This window comes from Centroberyx gerrardi, chromosome 1, assembly GCF_048128805.1.
Source record: "Centroberyx gerrardi isolate f3 chromosome 1, fCenGer3.hap1.cur.20231027, whole genome shotgun sequence".
NCBI classification, from domain to species: domain Eukaryota; kingdom Metazoa; phylum Chordata; class Actinopteri; order Beryciformes; family Berycidae; genus Centroberyx; species Centroberyx gerrardi.
Genome location: NC_135997.1, coordinates 37,256,047 through 37,266,558, shown reverse-complemented (window position 1 = coordinate 37,266,558; position 10,512 = coordinate 37,256,047). Strand labels below are relative to the sequence as shown.

At 41.0% G+C, this 10,512-nt stretch overlaps 2 protein-coding genes across 2 annotated transcripts in view; both read left to right on the top strand.

Moving 5' to 3' along the window:
- The first annotated feature begins 722 nt into the window (after nucleotides 1–722).
- gtf2a2 (general transcription factor IIA, 2) lies at nucleotides 723–4,323 on the top strand. The gene is made up of 4 exons (XM_071917298.2): nucleotides 723–901; nucleotides 2,128–2,232; nucleotides 3,606–3,732; nucleotides 4,053–4,323. The coding sequence occupies exons 1-4, from the start codon at nucleotides 830–832 to the stop codon at nucleotides 4,076–4,078; spliced, it is 330 nt and encodes a 109-aa protein (XP_071773399.1). The 5' UTR covers nucleotides 723–829; the 3' UTR covers nucleotides 4,079–4,323.
- Nucleotides 4,324–7,720: 3,397 nt separating this feature from the next.
- Nucleotides 7,721–10,512, top strand: part of LOC139933085 (OTU domain-containing protein 7A-like) — a 74,128-nt gene continuing 71,336 nt past the window's right edge. Inside the window, exon 1 of the mRNA XM_078285458.1 lies at nucleotides 7,721–7,836. The gene's annotated coding sequence lies outside the window, so the exon portion shown is untranslated. The remainder of the gene's footprint in view (nucleotides 7,837–10,512) is intronic.

The window sequence follows — 10,512 nt, the reverse complement described above, 5'->3', positions numbered from 1 at the left end:
CAACTTGTGGCTGTAGAACTATTGGACATACAATACTATAATATCACTAGTGTATAAAACTAGCCGCAGTGTAGAGAAACAGCGATTTACCTGTGAACCCGTCACTAATACAACACAGTAGTCTCGGTATGTTTTGGTCCTTTCTGCGTTCCGTAGATTCTCTGCGTCGCGAAAACGTCAGTCTAGAGGCTGCGTCAAGCTAGCCAGAGTAAGACCGGAAAGAGACGATTTGGCCTTCAAAATAAAATCGAAAAATGTGTCACCTTTGAGCAAGAGAATAATAATTCAATATTTGAATTTAAAAAACAGCAAAAATGACTATAAACACTGAACATTTTACAGTGAAACTAAAGTATTTGTATCATTCAAAAAAAATTGTTGGAAAAGGTTTAGTATTAAGTTTTAGACATTCAGCTGAGGCTGATCTAGCCTGGTAAGGCCATGCTAAGGCTGATCTGAGGCGCAACCATAGAGATATAACACGATGGGCGCAACACTGGAACAAGTTTAACCAACAAAATGAGAAGCAAACAAAATAAAGAAGGCAATTCTCAGGGCCGAACAGGCAGGAGCGAGGGCTAGGAAGTGGGCAGAGGGGATTTGTTGTTGTTTGTTGTTATAGTGTTTGTGTAATGATATTCCAACGCCATTCCTCAATAAGGCTTTTATTTTGAAAATCGCGACCGGAAGCCCTAGTCTTTTCCTCTGGCTAACTTGACACCGATCCGCCGTACGCCAGCTAGCTAGTTCGGGAGGGAAGTGGTTAGCTAGCTGTCGCTGCTTGTAGAGTATTTCCAGTTGTTTAGTAGCTAGTTAATATTTAGTCGTCATGGCGTACCAGCTGTACAGAAACACCACGCTGGGGAACAGTCTGCAGGAGAGTCTGGACGAGCTGATCCAGGTAACAACAGCTGAGGCGAGCTGCAGCTAGCTAGCTTAGCCTGCTGCTCACGGGACCGACGGCGTTCAGTACTGTTTGTTAGCTTTAAGCTAGCTAGACTTCAGTCTGGCTCGCTACCAACAGTGATTTGTGCGAGACTGAAGCAAATGAAACAGACAGAAATATCTGCGTTGTTTTGTTCATAATGTCTCGCGGCAGCAGGTTGACTCCTGTTCCATCTGGAGTTTTGCTCCACTTCTCAGGTAGATAGCAGAGCAGCTTGTGGCTAACAAGCTAATTAGCATCAAACCTTTCTGCACTAGAAACAAGACCTGAAGCTTTAGCTCGAGCTGGAAACAGAAGCTTTAATTCAGCTCGGTTGAATTTAACAGATAAACGTGATGTAACTGTAAACCTGCTGCTTCAGTCTGACGGACTGGTCTGGTCTCTGAGGGAAACACTGCTGGACTCCATCAGTCTGTCCCTGTGTGGTTTTCACCTGCAGGCTGAGGTTACTGTATTAATGACGTCAGACTTTAACATATATTATATGTTCATATATCAATAACATCCCAGCTGGCGGAACTGTTGTGTACTTTCTATCTTTTTAAATATGAAACCTTAGAGGATGTTAGAGAATAGCAGCCTGGTTCCTGCACTGGTCTGGAACTGTGTGGAAAGGGGATTTGGCTTTTTCCAGGTCTTGATAAGTTTGGAAATTGCACAAAAGAGTTTGGAAAATAATGGAAAAATGCTCTTACACTGTCCCGACATGCATACAGCTGCACATCTCTTCTCACATATTGTGATATTTGTCAGTGTGAAGAATAAACTCCATCCACAGAGTGATGTGGTGGTGTTAGTACTATGTTAGTATTGTGTTAGTATTGTGTTAGTATTATGTTAGTATTATGTTAGTATTATGTTCTGTCTGTATGTGTCGTGGTGTTAGTTGGGGCAGGATGAAATTCAGGTCTGGAAAAGTCTGGAAGTTTGACATTGAAATTGTGCAGGAACACTGAACACCAACACGCACATATAATAAAACATTCAATATCATAAATATGTGGATAACTCAATTTTGATAATAAAACAGTCACATAGAACCTTGTAATCCAAGCTGTTGATGGGTGGATTTTTCCTTTAAGGCTCACTATAAGACCAAATGACTTGTTATGATGGACATTTTTCGCTCTCTCTGTGTGTGTGTGTGTGTGTGTGTGTGTGTGTGTGTGTGTGTGTTTCAGACGCAGCAGATCACGCCTCAGCTCGCTCTGCAGGTTCTGCTTCAGTTTGATAAAGCCATCAACACGGCGCTCGCCAACCGGGTCCGAAACAGAGTCAACTTCAAGGTGAGCGAGTCCTTCACATCAATACAGCGCTGTGTTATTAATAACCAGCAGACACACGCTGGGCAGCTTCACCTGAGGCTCCTCAGCTGAAGTCAGTATAGTGCAGCTGTTTCAGTGAGAATGGATTTGTGTAAGTTGTATTGTGGTTTTGTATTTTATACTGTAATATCAGCTTGTTGCTCTCTTGCTCCTTGCAAAAGAGACGGACATCTCAGTGAGACTCACCTGGTTAAATAACATGAAAACATCAGATCAAAACTGTATCTTGATGCAATGCCAAAAAAAACACAAATTTTTAGGGACAAAAATGAGGCTGTTCAATTTAGAGGACAGAAACTAGGCTGCAGCGGCGCTGATGCCAGGCTGAAGTGGAACATCTCTGTCAGAGATTTTACCCAAGACTGAAATCCGACACCCAAAGCCACGAGTGACATGTAAGAAATAAAAGCAAACTGTTTTGATTTTCTGCGTTTGTGGCACATAGAAGCCTGTATTTCTCAAATGGTGGAAAAACAAGGATTTTATCTCGATACCGCCACGCCGTTCAGTAAATTAACGGATCGGATCGCTCTCGTATCGGACGATACTTAGATTTTCGTACTCGTAATCAGTATCGGCGTTGAAAAAGTGGCATCTGTGCATCCTGAACAGAAACTGTTCATACAGCAGCCTGACGAGTCTCAAACATGTGGAAAATAAATTCAGTCAAATAACAGACTGAACCTTTAAAGCTGCTGTGAGCGGCTGGTGTCTCATGCTGGAACGATGGAAGAAAAAGTCGCTGCTGGAATTCATTCACATCCCATTTACCAGAGAGGGAGCGCAGTATCTGACCACTCTGTATTCTGACCAGTCACACTTCAGAACAGGGAACACACATTAACTATTAACTATGGAGTTTCGCTCAATAGTTTAATAATTTCCCTCAATAATATGTGACACTAGCACCTTATAACTGAGCAAAGCAGACTGAAAGCCTGAGTCATGTTCAACAGCTTCCTCACTGACTGCTGTAAGCACTAATGAGGAGGCTGTTGAGGGAAAAGCCAGTTTATGGGGTTTACTTGTAGAATAAGCTGCTAATAAGTGGTTTGTAATGACTAGGGCTGTCCCGAATACCATTTTTGGGGCTTCGAAGCTTCAGTGAGAATTACCCGCGAATTACCTGCGTTTCCGTAACTGTAACTTTTCGTCCAATGAATTAAAGAAAACAAAAAAAAAACGCAGCATTCGAATGCTGATTTGGACGTCGATTACCATGGCAACGGTAGAAGCTTCGAAGCATTCGGGTCAGCCCTAGTAATGACTAATAATGAACTAATACACCGCTAATATGCATGTTAATAAGCACTTTTCCTGTTTCTGTCCTGCAGGGGTCGCTCAACACCTACAGGTTCTGCGACAACGTGTGGACGTTCGTGCTGAACGACGTGGAGTTCAGGGAGGTCACCGACCTGGTGAAGGTCGACAAGGTCAAGATCGTCGCCTGTGACGGGAAGAGTGAGTCGACATTTCTCCGTTTCAGTCTGCAGCAGAATCTCTCTGATCTGTTTCTCTCCCGATACGATTTGACACGTGATCTGAGGTTCAGGATCAATACAACCAGGATACGATGTGATCAATAAAAGTTCAGTGACAACAAAGTCTGACTGTGCAGAATTCAATATCGCAGGATCCGATATCACAGAAAATATTGAGATATTTGATATTATGGAGTATCGGCCCAAGCCTACTGTCCTTGTTATCTTTGTTGCTTTACCTTCACATGACTTCTTCTTCTTCTTCTTCTTCTTCTTCTTCTTCTTCATGTTTCCCTGCAGACACCGGCTCCAATGCTGCAGAGTGAAGGTTTCCACTGGCGGAGGAACCTGAGCGCAGACAGGACTGTATATATAATTTATTACAGTGATTTCTGTAAAGAAGAGTGAACCTGTGTACATAAGACCTGAAGCCAGCAGGAGGAGCGGAGCGGACCAGTCAAGGCCTTGGAATTGCATGATTTCATTTTTTATAAGTTTCTTAGCGCTGAATTTTGAGTTGGGTGTTGTTACTGAGCTGGATCATCTTTAATAAACTTGTATTTAAAACACACAGCACAGTGTATGTCTGATGTCAGATCGTCCCAAAATCCACCGACACTGTTTCACCAGATGACTTTGTTGCAACAGCAGTCTGGTGTTGCTCATGGACACTTCAGCAGGTCACATGACTGATATTTGGCTCAGACGGTTTCTAAACATAAGTAAAACGAGGCTCCATAATATAACAGGTAAGAACACAGTGAGACGATACGAGGGTAGGAAACATAAAGGACCCCGGTCGGCCCCCCTGAGGGCCGCGGACCGCAGCTTGGGAACCCCAGCTCTGTCAGATGAACTGGTGAGAAACCAGTTCACCCAGGTGCATGCTGGTCCAGGCTGCTGGCTCTGTATCAGGTCGTTCACACAGAACAATGCAGCCGATGGAGCTACAGCACGGCGCTGTAAACCGTGTCAAGCTAGCCAGAGTGATATAGAAGACATCCGGTTAACATTTCCACAATAAAAGCCTTATAGACTAGGAGATCTCTAAATGAACGGTAGAATTGGGTTTTTTTCCCAAAAAAAATATTATAAATATATATTCACAACAGGATGACTCTGACCTTGAAACAGTCAATTTAACCCTCAGCCGTGGCAGTTAGTCCTAAAGCCTGCAGTATCTCATCTGAAGTCAGCCAGAATAAAAGCACTGAAATGTTCTGCAGTTACTTTCTAGTTAAAGGCTGTCAGTCACACACAAGTTTTGAAACATATTTCTGTAATGTTTGTATAGTAATAATTGAGTGTTTGGATAGGGTTATTGCTGTTCTTTTCTTAAAAATCGGACTTTTACGCTTTTATTCTGAAGGTGAAATCACTCTCCCTCCGGTCTAACTGCATGTGGCTTGACAGCTCTGCTCTGTCAGATCAGACGGACCGTCAGCTGGCACAGGAACAGGAATCACGTAATCTCAGTTAAAGGCCACAGTGTTCCGATTCTGACAGACAGGAACATCACAGACTGACAGACTGACAGGAGGGAGCGACAACAAACAGGTTTAATTAATAGCAAAAAAATAACATAAACAATAACATATATGTACACAATAACAAGTTGCTTAAGGATTTAACGTAGATATTAAACATAAGTACAGAATCCATTACATAAAATCACACAGCATCACATTCAATAGGCTTCATTCATTCCATACAGTCTGTAGTTTAAAATGACAAACAGGATCAAACAGGATCTTCAGACTGACAGTTTGCTGGAATAAAAATTAAATGTTGCAAAGAGTGAGAGAATATTGATAACGTTCGTTTTATTTACAGTTATCAATTATTGAAACGTCAAATAATATATGAATGGCATCTTTTGGAGAAGCGGGGGGTGGGGGGGTGGGGGTTGATTCCTGACGTCATGTCAGTGACTGTTGTCAAGCATGCCAGAATATGCAACATCACTTCCGGTGATGTTTCAAAATAAAACCCTTATTGATTAACACATTTTGCTACATTTTTTTTTGTTGAGTAATATGGTACTATAGTTTATTTAACGTAATGAGTATTTTGATGTGATTTTTATTTAATGTAATGAGTATCTTGATGTGATTTGTATTTAATGTAATGAGTATTTACATGAGGAGAATTGAGCCCAGTGAATGTTCAGCCAGCGTTCCCTTTCTCCTTTTTACCTGCTGTTCTCAGAGAAAGTTCCCATGGGACCTATTTCTCCTCAGACGTCGTTCACTTTCATTGAACTCCAAACGATCCAAACGACGCCAAAACCAGATTCCTGACCGGTCAAACCAAGAGCAGCAACAGAGTCCATGGAGGAGATGAGATGTCTACAAACCTTCTGTAGCTCCTCAACTAATAAAGCAGTACAACACATTTAGTGAATGAAAAGTATTTCCTAATGCATCTGTTTGCCAACTAATTTGCACATTCTACCAAGACAGTAACAACAACTTCACTGTCACTGCTGTCTCCATCTAACAAACATCCATCTGATCAATTTAGTGTTTAATGTCAGCTAGCTAGCTAACATTGTATCTAGCTAGCTAACATAGTATCTAGCTAGCTAACATAGTATCTGGCTAACCAGCTGAACAATTAATCATGAATTTGTGAACAAAGTGTTACAGAGCTGCAGGTAATCTTTGGTCCATGATCAAAACCTTTCATTTTTACAATTTTAAAGTTCTTAAACATGTATGACTAGAAAAAACTTGTGATGATATGAATCACAGTTGAATCACATCGTAATTGCAATATTCTTATTTTCATATATATATTTGTGTCAATATCTTTCAACCATCACTGTCTTGTTGTTAACACATCTGATTAGCACACTAGCTAACGTATCTAGTAGCGGCTAGCGTTAGCGTGTTCACATTAACATCAGTGTGTTTGCCGGCTAGTTAGCTAGCTAACAGTTTGTTCAGGTTAACTGAGCTGACTCTTCTCAAGCTACAACTCAGAGTGTTTTGGAGTAGAGACTAGGGCTAAAGACAAGACAGTTTACTGTGTCACAGTAACCAAATCCACCTTATCACACTATTCACTTTTACTGAGAACGTTACTGAATGGATCTACAGCCACACCACAACAAGCTGACTCAGCTGCTCTCTGCTTCTAGCTGCTGGATACAGATCCTGCTTCCCAAACTCCTGGAAAACCTGGAAGTCATGGAATTTTAAAATTGTATTTTCAAAGCCTGGAGAAGTTATGAAAAATGGTAAAAGGGAGAAAAGTTTTGGAAAAGCCATGAAGTTAATTATTTTTTTCTTTAATGCTGTCAAGCAGTAGACGTCGTTTAAAGGTTGTGTCTGCTTTAGCTCTCATAGCCCAGGATCTTTCCTTTTGGGAACGAACACCCGAGTTTTACACCATGCAGCAAACACGTTACTACATATTTAAACAATGTATGGCTAAATATCAAAAATATGCACCAAAGAAGTCCTTATGTATAGATAATGCTTTATTTTTGTCACTTACCCCAGAGGACGTAGTCTAGACTAGACATTACTAAACTTTCACTTTTAAACTCTATGGAGCCTCATTTTAGCCTCGACCTCTAGAACCGTTTAGAGTCTTTTAAACGGCTAATCAACATAAGTTCAGTGGGCTACTTGAATGCTACCTTGATTTTAAGGTGAAAAACAAACTAATGCTTAAAGTTAAAAATGTTAGACGCCTGGTGGCTGCGGGGGAATTTCTGATTTCTGACGCGATTGCAAAACCGCTATAGCTACATTTTGCGCTTTTATTTTGAAGGCGAAATCGTCGTACTTCCGGTATTGCACTGTCTGACTTGACGCACTCCTGTCTGAAAGGACCGGGGGGGGGGGGGGGGGGGGGGTGTTGGTGCCCGTGGCGCAGAGAGAGAGAGACAGAGAGAGAGAGAGAGAGAGAGAGAGAGACAGAGAGAGAGAGAGACGGACGGAGACAGACAGCGGGTTTATCACACAGGAATATTCATATTAACAACAACAACAGAGCGACAGACAGACAGACACACAGACAGACAGACAGACAGACAGACAGGCCGCCGGCGGGATCTGAACCCTGCAGCCACACGGTAGGTTCCTGCTTTTATTCTTCATCTGTGAAAAACCCAGACTGTTGTCTCCTGTCTTCTCCTCCTCCTCCTCCTCCTCCTCCTGTCTCTGTCTCTGCAGGCAGCAGCAGCTGGATTTACTGCATCATGTTGTATTTGTCTGTCTGCTTGTTGTGATGCTGAGGATGAGCAGCGACATGATGTCTCATCTCAGATGGATATTATAGATATTATAGATATGATCAATATTCTAGATGTGGCTCCGGCAGATAGCGGCCTGGTAAACAGTCTCGCGGTGTGATGCTGCTCGGTATCGGTGTGTCGCCTGTATGAAATGAACGCAGTGTGTTTATAGTATTGTTGTTAACGAGGCCTGCTGCATGTCGACATGATGCTACAGAGCAGACAGCAGCTGCTGCTGGACGGACACGACAAAGGAGCTGTGATGATAATAATCCTGTAACAATGTCTAGAGGGAGGCTGTTATAATATCACAGGGAAGCTTTGAACCAGATCCTGTAGGAATATTATAGGAGTCTCATGGTTAAATCATCCATAGGAGATAAAAATACCATAAAGCAGCACGAGGTCCATATATCCCCACTGTTGAGTATCACAGACATACAATAAGCCCCTATAGGAATATTATAGGAGTGACGTCTCTATATTATGGTAATATCATAGGAATGTTATAGCATAGTAGTGATGATACATCGAAATTCAATATATTGCAATGCAACAAATGTGACAATACATATCGTGTCAGGAACATGAATGGTGATATCAGCTCCATGTTATTCTGCTGTCAGGAACATGAATGGTGATATCAGCTCCATGTTATTCTGCTGTAGTAATCACTAATGAGACTCTTGACCATCACAGTTTCACAAGCTCTCCATCCAAATTATATTATTGTCACTTTGTAATGACATTTTAAAATTGTTTTTACATTCTAGCAGCCAATGGCATCGCTGGAAAGATTTGAGTCTCAGAAATAAACAGAATTCTGCACTTAACATTTATATGCCTATAGTAGCCTATAGTCTCATCCCTTATCATTAGTGATAAGTCCCTATAGGAATATTATAGGAGTATCATTAGTGATACCATCCATAGGAAATAAAAAAAATACTATAAGGTCTCTATAACCATGCTATTGAGTATCACAGACAGAAAATAAGTCTCTACAGGAATATTGTGCTAATATTATATGAATAGTAATAGTAAGACCCTATGTGAAGTCTCTATAGGAATATTATAGGAGTATTATAGGAACATTATAGAAGTATAGTAGTGATAACCATCCATAGGAAATAAAAAAAATACCATAAAGTACCATGAGGCCTTTATCCCACTATTGAGTATCACAGACATATAGTCCCTATAGTGATATTATGGTAATATTATAGGAATATTATAGAAGTATAGTGATAGATATCACATCCATAGGAGATGAATAAATAAATACCATAAAGTACCATATGGTCTGTATAATTCCAGTATCACAGACAGTAAGTGTCTAGGAATATTATGGTAACATTATAGGAATATTATAGTAGTATCATTAGTAATCTGACCCTATACGAATATTATAGGAGTATTATAGGAACATTATATATGGAGGGTTAGCCATAGGAAATGAAAAGATACCACTGTCACAGAGAACAGGTTTCTATAGGAATATAACAGTAATATGTGAGTATTACAGTATGAACAGACCTCAGTGTTCAATCTGATCATTTATCAGATGGAGAAACATCAAACTGATGTTTTTCCTCTGTCTGCCTGCTCAGTCTGCTGTGTGTGTGTGTGTGTGTGTGTGTGTGTGTGTGTGTGTGTGTGGCAGCAGGTTTGGTTGAGCGACTCTTGGCTTTACGACACAGAACGCATCATGACAGCTTCCTGTCTGCAGACCGCTGCTTCATCTGATCTCACTAGACTTCTGTTTATGGACGATACACTCATCTGACGATATGATTCAATTCGTGATCTGAGGTTCAGGATCAATACAGCCAGGATACGATGTGATCAATAAAAGTTCAGTGACAACAAAGTCTGACTGTGCAGAATTCTGTTTATTTCTGAGACTCAAATCTTTCCAGCGATGCCATTGGCTGCTAGAATGTAAACAACAATTTAAAAATGTCATTACAAAGTGACAATAATATAATTTGGATGGAGAGCTTGTGAAACTGTGATGGTCAAGAGTCTCATTAGTGATTACTACAGCAGAATAACATGGAGCTGATATCACCATTCATGTTCCTGACAGCAGAATAACATGGAGCTGATATCACCATTCATGTTCCTGACAGCAGAATAACATGGAGCTGATATCACCATTCATGTTCCTGACAGCAGAATAACATGGAGCTGATATCACCATTCATGTTCCTGACAGCAGAATAACATGGAGCTGATATCACCATTCATGTTCCTGACAGCAGAATAACATGGAGCTGATATCACCATTCATGTTCCTGACAGCAGAATAACATGGAGCTGATATCACCATTCATGTTCCTGACACATTCTTGTATTGTGATATATTGAATTTGGATTTATCGTCTCATCTCTTCTTGTGTTACATTTCACAGAACAGGTTAGACGAGGCAGCGGCCTGCAGGAGCGTTTAGATATAAATATAACCTTCAGCTCGTGTTTACAGACGGCCTTCATGCTGCATCATACAACAAA

What these genes read in the sequence shown, in the direction of transcription:
- gtf2a2 (XM_071917298.2), top strand. Translation starts at nt 830, where the DNA reads ATGGCGTACCAGCTGTACAGAAACACCACGCTGGGGAACAGTCTGCAG. An exon ending in GTCTGGACGAGCTGATCCAG is followed by an intron (nt 902 to 2,127) that starts GTAACAACAGCT and finishes TGTGTGTTTCAG; the next exon opens with ACGCAGCAGATCACGCCTCA. An exon ending in GAAACAGAGTCAACTTCAAG is followed by an intron (nt 2,233 to 3,605) that starts GTGAGCGAGTCC and finishes TCTGTCCTGCAG; the next exon opens with GGGTCGCTCAACACCTACAG.